The 15,137-nt window shown below is 40.7% G+C and overlaps 1 protein-coding gene across 2 annotated transcripts in view; it reads right to left on the reverse strand.

Annotated features, from left to right (window-relative positions):
- Window positions 1–15,137, reverse strand: part of LOC132398237 (transcription initiation factor TFIID subunit 4-like) — a 138,972-nt gene that overhangs the window by 106,784 nt on the left and 17,051 nt on the right. For both annotated transcript variants that reach the window (XM_059977372.1, XM_059977378.1), the window contains exons 5-6: window positions 7,722–7,844; window positions 1,452–1,541 (exon numbers count right to left, since the gene is read on the reverse strand). In XM_059977372.1, the coding sequence (XP_059833355.1) occupies window positions 1,452–1,541; window positions 7,722–7,844 (213 nt within the window). The remainder of the gene's footprint in view (window positions 1–1,451; window positions 1,542–7,721; window positions 7,845–15,137) is intronic.

Genomic DNA, 15,137 nt, shown 5'->3' on the forward strand with positions numbered 1-15,137 from the left:
GGTTACTGGATGTTCTGGGGATTAGATGTTTCAAAAGTGACAGAGAAGGTAAGAGGTAGGGGAGCAGCATTGCTTATTAAGGATTTTATCAGAGTTGCAGAACAGTCGGATGTTGTGGAGTATTGTCTACTAAGTCAGTGTGGGTGGAAGTCAGAAACATGAAGAAAGTGATCACTGTAATGGGAGAGCAGAAGGCAGAGGGCGGTAGTAGATGTAGAGTATTCTGCCTGGAGGTAGGCGATGAGTGGTGTCCCACAGGGATCTGTTCTCGGACTCCTACTCTGTGATTTTAATTAATGACTTGGCTGAGGAAATTGAAGGGTGGATTAATAAGTTTGCAGATAACACAAGATTGGTAGTGTTGTGGATAATGTAGAAAATTATTTTAGGTCACAACAGGATATTGAGAAGATGCAGACCTGGGCTGAGAAGCAGCAAATAAGGGTTCCATCCAGAGAAGTGTGAAGTGCTACACTTTGAAAGATCAAACTGGAAGGTAAAGTACAGGTTAATGGCAGGATTCTTAGCAGTGTTGAAGAACAGTGGGACCTTAGGGACCACGTGGATAGATCCCAGAAAGCTGCTGTGTACGTTGATAGGGCAGTTAAGAAAGCATGTGGTGTATTAGACAGGGGATTGAGTTCAAGTGCCGTCTATAAAACTCTGGTTAGACCACACTTGGAGTATTGTGTTCATTTCAGGTCGCTACATTTTAGAAAGAATGTGGATGCTCCAGAGATTACCAAGGTGCTGCCTGGATTAGAGAGCATGTCTTATGAGGATACGCTGAGCAAGCTATAGTTTTGCTCTTTGGAGTGAAGGAAGATGAGAAGATACTTCATAGAGGTGTACAGAGGGGCGCCAATGAGAAAGACAAGAGAGCATAATTTTAAGATGATTGGACTAAGTATAGGGTGATTGCTAGAGGTAGTATTTTTTCCTTAGAGTGGTAAGTGCATGGAGCGCATTGCCAGGGGTGCTGATAGAGGCAGATACATTAGGAGCATTTAAGAGACTCTTGGATAGGCACACAGATGAATGAAAAATGAAGCACTATGGAGGGCAGGGTTAGATTAATAGTGGAGTAGGTTAAAAGTTTAGCAAAACATTGTAGGCCAAAAACCTGTAATATATGTGTATGTTCAAATGATCTACTGGAGAAAATCTGTGGGTTTTAAGGGATTGACTGAAAAGTGACCTGACAGTCACAAGGAACACATAAAAGGACAAAATATATAAAGCAAGCCAAAATTATCCTGCCTGAGAAATTTCACCAAGCAAGAACTATGAGGGTAGATTATATCAGGTGCCAACCTTTTACATTCTATAATATAAATAATTAATTTTCTCAACCCAATCACTAACGTAGTTGCAGTGAAAAAGCACCTCCATATGTGGAAAAGTCCTAGTTTTTGTATATACTAATGGTTCCAAACTCATGCAGTGGTTACCTTGAGAAAAGGCACAAGGTAAGGCTGTGGGGAAGACTTGAGCTCTTGGTACAGCTGGTTTGTGAATTCCTCTGCTTCTAACTTCCCATCCTGAAGGAAGAAAAAGGAGTATTTCAAAACTAGAATTAAAAGCCAAAATACTTAATAAAATCACTAAAAGAAGTGCAGGATCAACCCAGCTATATGTTTCACTCCTACCAATAAAAGGTCATCAATAAATTTGAAAACAAATTACACAACAAACTGCACTTAGCATGCTGAAAGCTCTGAAGGATCGGTCAAGAACAACTGAGACTTCTGGAGGGAACTAAATAAACACAAGGAGGGAATTGTAAGATACCTTATTAGGTAAAGACAAAAAAGGCGTTGTGACTATTATAGAATACAACTACTACCTTAATTGGAACAACAGGCAAGTTTCCATGATGTACCACCTGCTGTAATTCATTTTAAAATTACATTTACACAAAAGGCTCTGAACAACAGGTTTTCTTTTGCTCAAAAAACAATTAAGATGGTACTGCACAAAGAGGGGAAAGCCAGATGTACCTTATGAATAAAATGGCAGATTAACTTACTGCTCAAGAAAACAATGCTAAAGAAATTACTCCTTTACCAAATCAAAGTAAACGAAGGGGAGAGCATACTGGTGCGATGTCACGACGACTTCTCCCCCAATGTCAGCAAAGTGAAAAATCTATTTTAGACCTGTTAGCCAAACATCCATAATAGGTAAGATGCTGGAAAGCTTTCCAACATATATACTTACATTTGAAAAGGAAAGGGTTGATTAGAAGTTGCCAGCATGGCTTTGGCACAGCAGATCTTGTTTTACAAATTTGGTAGTTTTTTTTTAAAAGAAGGTTGGGCAATGGATGTAGCATATATGGATTTCAGTAATGGTTCCACATGGTAAGCTGCTCTGGATAGTTAAATCATTTGACATCCAAGGAGAGCTAGCAAACTGAATACAAAGTTGGCTGGAAGGCAGGACACTGAAAATGATGGTGGAAGGATGTTTCTCTGACTGGAGATAAGGAAGTATTGGTGTACCCCAGGGGTCAGTGCTAAGCCCATTGGTTATTTGTCATGTACATCAACAATTTGTATGTGAACATACAAGGATTAATTATCAAGCTCACAGACTAAAACAGGTGGTATTATCGGTAGTGAAGTATCAATAATTACAACAGGATCTCGATCAGCTGCAAGGGTGGGCTGAGGAATGGCAAATTGAATTTAATTCAAATAAGTGCAAAAAATTATAATTCAATAGGACAAATCATGGTAGGGTACTTACATTGAAAGGAAAAGCCCTGGATACTGCTGTAGAGTAGAGGGACTTTGTAGTACAGATGCAGAATTCTCATAAAGTGGAATGAAAGAAAGATAGGGTGGGCAGTAGATACAAAAAGCACAAAGCCTGGTATGGAAACATCAATGTTTGATCTTTGTGAACAGCTTTTTACTGTTTCTTGGTACATGTGGCAATAATAATAAACCAATTTCCAAACCAACAGCTTTCAGCACAGAATCGCAGTTTATGGCACAAATGAAAGCCACTCAAAACACTCCATCCCATCAACGTGAAGAATCATTCTGACCACTCGGTCGGTCCACAGCCTTCTGAGTTGCAGTCTGTTAAGTATCAGAATATCAGTCATGTTTAATTTCACTCACAGGTCATGAAATTTATTGTTTTATGGCAGCAGTACAATACATAAAAAATTACTGTAGATTATTCAGTCGGCCTTCCTTATCCGCAAGGGATCGGTTCCGGGACCCCTTGCGGATACCAAAAAATGCAGATGCTCAAGTCCCTTATTCAATCTGTCACAATGCAGTGGACCTTAGGATCCAGCGGAACCCCAGACCTTATTTAACCTGTCTCAGTGCGGTGGACATTAGGACCCGGCAGTCGAGATCTGAATCCGCAGTGTTTCTGTTCATGAAAATAATCATGATCATGATTGAAAATAAATTGGAAATAATAAAGCGATCGGAAAGAGGTGAAATGCCATCGGTCATTGGAAAAGTGTTCGGCTACAGTCGGTCAACGATCAAAACAATTTTAAAGGATAAAGTGAGGAAGGCCCTGCTCCGATGAAAGCTACAATTATTACTGAGCAACGCAGTGGTTTAATTATTGGGTTTTGGGTTTTTGATCCTCCACATCAACCAAGCATGGAAGGAGACCGCACTCGGAAGTGGTCTGTCACTGGATCAAACTCAGGAACTTCCCGAGCCCGGAGCTAAAACGTACGTTCTTAATTGTCTTATATGCATAGAAAGGTAAAATATATACTATATACAAAGACAAACGTTTGACTAACTGACGCTAAATAATACTGGATGTACTATTTACATATGACTTACATAGTAAGAGGACTTCCGATTTTTTTCGATCCCGATCCACGGTAACCTACGCACATCCTCCCGTATACTTTAAATCAGGGGTCAGCAACGTTTACCACTGAAAGAGCCATTTGGACCCGTTTCCCACAGAAAAGAAAACACTGGGAGCCACAAAACCCGTTTGACATTTAAAATGAAATAACACTGCATACAACATTTTTTTTTGCCTTTATGCTATGTATAAACAAACTATAATGTGTTGCATTTAATAAATCGATGAACTCCTGCAGTGAAAACGAAATTACATTTCTGCATGCAACAAAAACATTTTGAACTCCGAAAAAAAGATGTTGGGTTGAAGGTTACTTTTAAGTAAAATACTCAATGTCTATTTGAGTCCTTCTTGTATTTATGAAAAACGCCAAACTTAAATTTTCCGCCAGCAGCAAACCAAAAATAACACCAGCCAGCTGTCAACCTGAAAAATAAAAGGACTATTTCACTGAACAATGAAAAAATATGAATATACGTAAAATAATAGGCAATTAAAATATTTATCATACTTGGTTAATGGGATTTCTGCTCCTGGACCTCAGCGCACAGCGTCTGCACATTAGGGCTGTATGACGTCACCTTCATCTTTACACAGGATCGCAAGCTATCATCTGTGAGGCGTGCGCGATGTTTGTTTTTAATAAAGTTCATGTTGGAGAACACCTGCTCACATACATATGTGGATCCAAAGATCGACAGGACTCCAAGCGCGTACTTTTTATCACTCCTTTTGTGATTCTGAGCAAGAACGGCCTTCTGACGGGCAACATCTTCAAGGTCTGCTGTCAAGCGTCTAAACTTGGACACCCATATGTCTTTGTCGGCTATGTCGGCCAGTTCCATCTCAAGATCAGGTTGACTCACACCTGCCAATGCAGTCGTATTCAGTAGGGATGGATCGATGCTTAGTGGAGTGACCGGGAAGGATAATGTGTTTTTCTCCTCTCTGAACTCACAGAAGCGTTTCCCAAACGATGTTTGCATTGCGATGATTGCAGAATGTAAATACTCCGAATTTATCATGTCGTGACCTTGTTTGAACTCTCTCAAATTGGGGAAGTGAGACAATGTGCCTTTCTGTAAATCTCTGGCAGGCACTGTCAACTTGCGCTCGAATGCCAAAACATCCTCCAATATGTGTAGGGCTGTACGTCCTTTCCCCTGAAGAGCTGTGTTCAGGTGCACTGTCATGTCTACCATGAAGTGTAGATTTTCCAGCTACTTTGGCTGTTCCAGCTCAGGAAAGGTGAGCCCTTTGCTGCCCAGGAAAGTTTTCACTTCTTCCAGACACGCGACAAAGCGTTTCATCACCTCCCCTCTGGACAGCCAGCGATAAAAACACGTTGTAGCGGTGTGCTACACGCAGTCAGTAAACTGCAGTCAAAGATAACTTTATTCGAACTAAACAGCCTTGCTTTTAAGCCTCCCTCAACCCACCCCCCATGGGCGCGGATGCTCCAAAAGACACGTACTCACAAACCCCCGTAGGCTATCTCCCTTAGCCTGAACGCTGGCTAATTGTGAGCCGGTTCGGATGTGCCAGGAAATGGGTCGCCACAACGTTTTATTTAGATTGTACAAGATCACCATAATCTTCAAATTTAGAATTACATTTCAAAAACTAACAAACTAGCATAAAATACATTTTAATTAAATACTGACCATTTATTTTCCAAAGCCACAGGGAGCCGCAGCACCGAGATGAAAGAGCCGCATGCAGCTCCAGAGGCGCATGCGGCTCCGGAGCCGCGGGTTGCCGACCCCCGCTTTAAATTATCTCTAGATTACTTATAATACCTAATACAATGTAAATGCTATGTAAACTGGTTGTTAATACTGCATTGTTTAGGGAATAATGACAAGAAAAAAAGTCTGTACATGCTCGAACAACAAGTGCTGGAAGAGCACTTCTGGGTTTTCTTGATTCGCAGTTGGTTGAATTTGTGCATGCGGAACTCGTGGATAAGGAGGGCCAACTGTATTAATAGATTATCTGAAAAAACAAATTAGTAGGGCAAAAGGCTTTTCCTAAAACATTGAGTGAGTGTCTTCAGCCTCCTATACCTCTTCTCTGAAGGTAGCAATGAAAATTGGGCATGCCCTGAGTGGTGGGGTTTCTTAATGACTGATCCCACCTTCTTGAGGCATCACCTTTTGAAGATGTCCTCAAAGGTATGGAGGCTTGTACTCATGATGGAGCTGGCTGAGTTCACAATCCACCGCACAAAGACAAGAAAATCTGCGGATGCTGGAAATCCAAGTAACACACGAAAACTGCTGGAGGAACTCAGCAGGCCATGCAGCATCTATGGAAAAGAGTAAACTGTTGACATTTCAGGCTGAGATCCTTCATCAGGACTGGAAAACAAGATGAGATGCAAGAGCAAAAAAGGTGGGGGGGGGGAGAGAGGAGGAAAAAGTACAAGATGGTAGGTGATAGGTGAGAGGGAGGAGTGAAATAAAGAGCTGGGTGAAAGCTGATCGGTTAAAGAGAAAGGGCAAGGGCCGGAGAAGGGGGTAAGTGATGGCAGTTAAGGAGATAAGGTGAGAGAGGTAAATGGGAATGCTGCGGGTGGGGGGGCAATTACCGGAAGTTCGAAAAACCGATGTTCTTGCCAACAGGCTGCAGCCTACCCAAACGGAACACAAGGCGTTTTCCCTTCAACCTGAGTGTGGCCTTATCGCAGCAGTAGAGGCAGCCATTGACTGACATGTTGAAATGGGAATGGGAATAGGAATGGAAAGTAAAACTGAAGTGCATGGCCACTGGGAGATCCCGCTTTCTTTGGCAGATGAAGCGTAGGTGCTCTGCAAAGCGGTTGGGTCTCACCGATATAGAGGAGGCCACACCGGGAGCATTGGTTACAGTAGATGACAATCCCCAACAGACTCACAGGTGAAGGGCCTCAGATGGAAGGACTGATTGGTGGCCCTGAATGGTAGTGAGGGTGGTGTAGGGACAGGTATGGCACTTGTTCGGCTTGCAAGGATAAGTACCAGGAGGGACATCAGTAGGAAGTGATGAAAAGACAAGGGAGTCACATGGGGAGTGATTCCTCTATAAAGTGGAAGGTGTGGGGGTGGGGGCAAGGGAAAGATGTGCTTGGTGGTGGGATAATGTTGGAGATGACAAAAGATATGATGAATTATGTGCTGGACACAGAGGCTACTGGAGTGGTAGGCGAGGACAATATCCCTGGTGGTGTGGCAGGAGGATGGGTGAGGACAGAAGTGCATGAAATGGAAGATATGCAGGTGAGGGTAGCGTTGATGGAGGAGGAAAGAAAGCCCCTTTCTTTGAAAAGGAGGACATCTCTGGCTGGAGGAGCAGCACCTTATATTCTGTCTGGGTAGTCTCCAATCTGATGGCATGAACATTGATTTCTCAAACTTCAGGTAATTACACCATCACCTTCATCATTCCCATTCACCTCTCTCACTTCATCTCCTTACCTGCACATCACCTCTCTCTAGTACTCCTCCCTTCCTTTTCTTTCATGGTCTTCTACCCTCTATCAGCTTCCCCCTTCTCCAGCCCTTTATCTCTTGCACCTACCAACTTTCAAGCTCTTTACTTCATCCTTCCACCTCTCCAGGTTTCACTTATCATCTACCACGTACTTCTTCCACCCCTCCTCCTGCCATCTCTGCCTGAAACGTCAACTGTTTACTCTTTTCCATAGATGCTGCCTTTGAAAACTATTTGCTCAACTCATACCATCTTGCTCATTAGTTTAAATCTATAGTCCTTGAAATTTTGACATAGCAAATAACTTACAATGCACAAATACAATTACTTTGTCACAAAGCTTTGAGGATTTCTTTGAAAGATGTACAATGTTTAAGGAAAATAAATCTTACCAGTAGCTTTTGCACCAAGGTTTTCACATTGTTGGACATCTGCACTGACTGGGTTCCACTGGAAGCCAGTTTAATTAATGTTGCAAGGAAGTTCTTGCATTTCTTCACATTTTCCAAAGTTTCCTACAATAGAATTATAAACAATATTAACATAAGTTACAGAAAAAAATAAGATCATTAGCAAAATACCTAGTCTTGGTTCCCCCATCAGTGGGAAGTAACCGTCCATCAGACACTGCCTATCATAAGTACCAACTGAAACACCAACTTCTGCATTCCACACAACAGAATACAAGTCAGCATAACCTTTCTGCAGACTAAACTGGGTGTAATCATCTGATCCTGGTTCAACCACATTGATGTCACGGCCAAGAAAGCTCACCAACACTTCTTCTTCCTCAAGAGACAAAAAAGAAATTTGCCTTGTTCCCATCGAATCTTACCAATTTTTAGCGAAACACCATAGAAAGCATTCTGTCTGTATGTATCATGGCCTGGTATGGTAACTGCCTTGCACGTGACCACAAGAAACTGCAGAGAGTGTGGACACAGCACAGTATAGCACAGGAATCAGTGTTCTGTCTAAACTTCTTGCTGCCTCAGTAAAGCTTTGATTAAAGCATAATCAAAGACCCCACCCAACCTGACATTCTCTCCTCCCCTCTTCCATTGGGCAGAAGATTCAAAAGGCTGAAAGCAGGTACCAGCAGGCTCAAGACAGCTTCTATCTCACTGTTATCACCCTTTGAACAGACTTCTAGTATAGGAGACTCTTGATCTTCCACTTTATTGCATATATGCATTGCATCCTTTCAGTAGCTTTTCCATTTTATTTTGCATTATTGTTTTAACTATTGCAGCTCAATGCATTCTATAATGATTTGAATTTGTATAAACAGTATGCAAGACAAATTTTTCACTGTATTGTAGTACATATTACAATAAACCAATACTAAACTTGAGCTCTTGCTATTCTGCTGTATTAAAGGAAACTATATATTCCAATATGCAGACCAGAAATCACTCCATCTTTATTTTAAATCAATGAAACAATGTTCTGCCAAGCTATGAGATAGGAAAGCATCCATGAAAAAGAAACTTTTAGAAAATACTTACTAGGAACAAACACAAGGACAAGTGGGAGAAGGGACAATTGTTTCAAAACAGCAAAGACCATTACCAATGTCATCTTGGTGTTATCATTGTTACACAGCCCTCTGTACCTTCATCCAAGTCTCAAACATCTGCTGGCTGAGGTGCCAATAATAGAAGATTAATCAGCATCTGTGTTGTGTCTTACCACCGAGACAATTCTCTACCAAGAAAAGTTTGCCTGCCACTCCATGCTTTCTCATTTGTCACAAATGTCAGAACTGAATAGACTACAACAGATAGATTATGGCAGCTGGTTTACATAGAAGCCAAAGAAAGTAGTGTCAGCCTTACAGACCTTCCCTGGCCTGCTCTGTTATAGAGCCAATCAGAACTCAGACGTATTTTTCATGTAACCCCAACACCCTGACATAACCTCTCCCTCAAAGTTACAAAAAAAAAAGAGCTGGTTGCGGACTACAAGAGGAATGGACATGATCAAACTGGATTTATTAAAAATAGGTATTTACACTTTAATATTTGAAGATTGTTAAATATTATTTACTCCCCCTTAGTTAAAGAATCTGAATGTGGTGTTTCTCTTGATGCAGAGAAAGCTTTTGATAGGGTGGAATGGCCTTATTTGTTTCAGGTTTTGAAGAGGTTTAATTTCGGTCTGGGATTTATTTCCTGGATCAAATTGATTTATCAAGCCCCAGTGGGGGTGGTTATAACTAATAATCAAAAATCTCCTTATTTTAGATCATACAGAGGAATCCATCAGGGTTGTCTTCTCAGTCCTTTATTATTTAATTTGGTTTTAGAACCACTTGCCATTGCTCTTAGGGATTCTAATTCTGTGCAGGGTACTAAGAGAGGAGATAAACTACATAAGGTTTCGTTATACGCAAATGACATATTTAGTTTACATTTCAGACCCTAGAAAATCTATTCCTTTTATGCTATCCATGTTTACTGAATTTAATATTTTCTCTGGATATAAACTAAACATACATAAAAGTGAATTATTTCTCATTAATAACTACTCTGATTATTATGATCAAATACCCTTTAATATTGCTAAAAATTATTTTATTTACCTTGGTATTGAAATTACTAAAAATTTTAAAGACTTATATAAGTATAATTTCCTTCCTCTAATTGAATATACACAACAAAATTTTTCCAAATGGTCACCTATGACGATGTCATTAATTGGTCGAATAAATGCTATAAAAATGGTAATTTTATCAAAATTTTTATATACATTTCAAGCGGTTCCATCCTTTGTCCCGAAAATGTTCTTTGATAGAATAGATTCCATGATCCTGTCATACATTTGGAATAATAAAAGCTCTAGAGTGAATAAATCTTTATTGGAAAAATCAAAAAAAGATGGAGGACTGGTGCTACCAAACTTTAGATTTTATTATTGGGCAATTAATATTTGTAATATCACCTTTTAGATTCATAGTATAGATAATCAGGACTGTCCTTCATGATTAGAATTGGAGGAGAACACAGTAAGGAGGTTTTCTTTGGCTTCTTTACTGGGGGCTCCTCTTCCAAGTCTTAGTCCTATTGTTAAACATACATTAAAAATTTGATTTTAGTTTTGCAGATTTTTTGATTTAAATAACTTTGTTCTCTCTAGTGATATCTATTTTAACTTTTTTTTAAGCCATCAGCTCTGGATAAGGCTTTTTTAACATGGAAGACTAAGGGAAGAAAAACTTCTTTAGATTTATTTTTTAGAGGATTGTTTAATGTCTTTTTCGCAGTTAATGGATAAATATGATATATCTAATGCACAATTTTTTAGATACTTACAAGTTAGGAATTTTTTATGTGATTTCTTACCAAATTATCCATTTGTTCAATTATCAAATATGATAGATGCTATTTTTCAGCTCAAACCATTTCAAAAAGGATTGATAGCTATTATATATAAACACTTAATGAATTCACATATGATGCCTAATGATAAGCTTAAATGTGCTTGGGAAATAGAACTTCAGGACTCACTTTCAGATGATCAATGGAATAAAATTTATTATTTAGTTAACACCCGTCACTCATTGATTCAGTTCAAGGTAGTGCACAGGGCACATATGTCAAAAGATAAATTAGTGCATATTTTTTCTGATACAAATCCTACCTGCAATAGATGCAACGGTGAGGTGGCTACTCTAACTCATATGTTTTGGTCTTGTATAAAGTTAAATAATTTTTGGAGAGATGTTTTTAGAACGTATGGTCTTACAACCTAATTCACTTACGGCAAGCTTTGGGATTACTCTAAAGGAAGCAGGAAATGTTCCTGCTTCCACTCAACATGTGATAGCCTTTTCAACTTTATTAGCTAGGAGAGCTATTTTGTTGCATTAGAAGGATCCTAATCCACCTACTGTTTGTTTCTGGCTCTCCTCCATTATGTCGTGTTTAAGCTTGGAGAAAATTGGAAGTCGAACGTTTGATACATCTTTCAAATTTGAGCAAACCTTTTATTCAATATTTTCATATGATTTAATATTTTTTTTCCTATTTTTTAGGTAATTTTTTTTTCTCCCTCCACGAAGTTTCAGATCAGACCAGATGTTTTCTTTTTCTTTGTAATTTATCCTCAAATGGACTGTCCAGTCCCTTTTTATTTTGTTTTAGGTTAGTTTAGTGGGGCTTTTTTTCTTCCTAAAAATAGAAATTTCCAGTTTTTTTTACATGAATTGTCAAGAGGAGTCGTGGTTCTCTGTTTATATACACTTAATATTATATTATATTATACATGATTTTGACAGTGTATATCCTTTTCTTTGTACATTTATTGTACTATGTATTTGATATAACTTCTCTGATTTGTATCTATTCATATAATTTCTTTTTAAAAAATCAATAAAAAAGATTGAAAATGAAAAGGAGGAATGGAAACAGGCCAACCCCTATTGACATCAACGAATTTGGGGTTGAGAGGGTGAACAGCTTTAAGTTCCTCGGCATAACATTACCGAGGATTTCACGTGGTCTGTACATACGAGCTGTGTGTTGAAAAAGGCACAACAGAGCCTCTTTCACCTCAGACGGGTGAGGAAGTTTGGTATGGGCCCCCAAATCCTAAGAACTTTCTACAGGGGCACAATTGAGAGCATCTAGACTGGCTGTATCACTGCCTGGGAACTGTACTTCCCTCAATCTCAGGACTCTGCATAAAGTTGGTGTAGAGAGCCCAGTGCTTCTGTAGATGTGAACTTCCCACTATTTGGGACACTTACAAAGACAGGTATGTAAAAAGGGCCTGAAGGATCATTGGGGATTCGAATCACCCCAACTATAAACTGTTCCAGCTGCTCCCATCTGGGAAACGGTTCCGCAGTGTAAAAGCCAGAATCAACAGGCTCCAGGACAGCTTCTTCCACCAGGCCATGAGACTTAATAAATAATGCTGGCACAACTGTATTTCTATGTTACAGTGGCATGCAAAATTTTGGGCACCCCGGTCAAAATTTCTGTTACTGTGAGTAGTTAAGTGAGTAGAAGATGAATTGATCTCCAAAAGTCATGAAGTTAAAGATGAAACATTCTTTTCAACATTTTAAGCAAGATTAGTGTATTATTTTTGTTATATACAATTTTAGAGTGAAATAAAGGAAAGGAACACCATGCAAAAGTTTGGGGACCCCAAGAGATTTGAGCTCTCAGATAAGGTCTCAAACCTTACTTAGCTTGTTAGGGCTATGGCTTGTTCACAGTCATTATTAGGAAAGGCCAGGTGATGCAAATGTCAAGGCTTTATAAATACCGACTCCTCAAACCTTGTCAACAATCAGCAGTCACGGCCTCCTCTAAGCAGCTGCCGAGCACTCTGAAAATTAAAAGAAATGATGCCCACAAAGCAGGAGAAGGCTTTAAGAAGATAGCAAAGCGTTTTCAGGTAGCCATTTCCTCAGTTTGTAATGTAATTAAGAAATGGCAGTTAACAGGAATGGTGGAGGTCAAGTTGAGGTCTGGAAGACCAAGAAAACTTTCCGAGAGAACTGCTCGTAGAATTGCTAGAAAGGCAAATCAAAACCCCCGTTTGACTGCAAAAGACCTTCAGGAAGATTTAGCAGACTCTGGAGTGGTGGTGCACTGTTCGACTGTGCAGCGACACCTGCACAAATATGACCTTCCTGGAAGAGTCATCAGAAGAAAACCTTTCCTGCATCCTCACCACAAAATTTAGCATCAGAAGTTTGCAAAGGAACATCTAAACAAGCCTGATGCATTTTGGAAACAAGTCCTGTGGACTGATGAAGTTAAAATAGAGCTTTTTGGCCACAACGAGCAAAGGTATGTTTGGAGAAAAAAGGGTGCAGAATTTCATGAAAAGAACACTTCTCCAACTGTTAAGCACGGGAGAGGATCGATCATGCTTTGGGCTTGTGTTGCAGCCAGTCACAAGGGGAACATTTCACTGGTAGAGGGGAGAATGAAATAAATTAAATACCAGCAAATTCTGGAAGCAAACATCACACTGTCTGTAAAAAAAAAACTGAAGATGAAAAGTGGATGGCTTCTACAACAGGATAATCATCCTAAACACACCTCAAAATCCACAATGGACTACCTCAAGAGGCACAAGCTGAAGGTTTTGCCATGGCCCTCACAGTCGCCCAACCTAAACATCATCGAAAATCTGTGGATAGACCTTAAAAGAGCAGTGCATGCAAGACGGCCCAAGAATCTCACAGAACTAGAAGCCTTTTGCAAGGAAGAATGGGCGAAAATCCCCCAGACAAGAATTTAAAGACTCTTAGCTGGCTACAGAAAGCGCTTATACTTGACAAAGTGGGTGTTACTATGTACTGACCATGCAGGGTGCCCAAACTTTTGCTTCGGGCCCTTTTCCTTTTTTGTTATTTTGAAACTGTAAAAGATGGAAATAAAAAAGTAATCTTGCTTAAAATATTAAAGAAATGTGTCATCTTTAACTTTATGCCTTTTGGAAATCAGGTCATCTTTTACTCACTTAGCTATTCACAGTAACAGAAATTTTGACCAGGAGTGGCCAAACTTTTGCATGCCACTGTATATTGTTGTACATACTACTTATTACAAATTGCTATAAATTGCACTTTGCGTATTTAGATGGAGAGATAACAAAGATTTTTACTCCTCATGGATTCAGAACAAGAAGGCAGTGGGAGAGCACCTATGATTTCCAGCAGGAAGACATTTTGAGTTCTCGGGGGAAGAGAGAGGCCAGACTGCGCAGGCGCGTGACGTCAGCCAGTTGAGCGCAAACAGATTAAAAAGGCAGCCATATCCAGCGGGCAGCGGAGTGAAAGGGCTTTGGCTCCACGGGCTCCGGCGGTAACGGGATGAGGTGAGGCAGTTGTTGATTGTTAAAGGAGGCCAGTTTTCTGTGGTCAGTGTCAGATGTGAGAGGTCCTGGGGTCTCCCGGCATCCCGGATGGCCACATTTGCACCTGGTACATCGAGATGCAACTCCTAAGGGACTGTGTTAGGGAACTGGAGCTGCAGCTCGATGACCTTCGTCTGGTCAGGGAGAGTGAGGAGGTGATAGACAGGTGGTCACTCCAGGGCCACGAGGGACAGAGAAATGGGTCACAGTCAGGAGAGGGAAGGGGAAGAGTCAGGTACTAGAGAGTATCCCTGTGGCTGTACCCCTTGACAATAAGTACTCCTGTTTGAGTACTGTTGGGGGGGGGAAACAGCCTACCTGGGGGAAGCGACAGTTGCTGTGCCTCTGGCACAGAGTCTTGCCCTGTGGCTCAGAAGGGTAGAGAAAGGAAGAGGAAGGCAGTAGTGATAGGGGATTCTATCATCAGGGGTTCAGGGTCAGGTGCCAGGGTCCGGGATGTTTTTGATCGCATCCAAGATATCCTGCGGTGGGAGGGAGAACAGCCAGAGGTCGTGGTACATATTGGTACCAATGACATAGGTAGGAAAACGGAAGAGATCCTGAAAGAAGACGACAGGGAATTAGGAAGGAAGTTGAAAAGCAGGACCTCAAAGGTAGTAATCTCAGGATTACTGCCTGTGCCACGCGACAGTGAGAATAGGAATAGAATGAGGTGGAGGATAAATGCGTGGCTGAGGGATTGGAGCGGGGGCAGGGATTCAGATTTCCGGATCATTGGGACCTCTTTTGGGGCGGGTGTGACCTGTACAAAAACGACGGGTTGCACTTGAATCCCAGGGGGACCAATATCCTGGTGGGCAGGTTTGATAGAGCTGCTGGGGAGAGTTTAAACTAGTTTGGCAGTAGGGTGGGAATCAGAATGTGAGTGCAGGGATTAAGGTAGAAGGACAAGGTCATGATGCTAA

The sequence above is a fragment of the Hypanus sabinus genome, chromosome 1 (genome assembly GCF_030144855.1).
Source record: "Hypanus sabinus isolate sHypSab1 chromosome 1, sHypSab1.hap1, whole genome shotgun sequence".
NCBI lineage: Eukaryota > Metazoa > Chordata > Chondrichthyes > Myliobatiformes > Dasyatidae > Hypanus > Hypanus sabinus.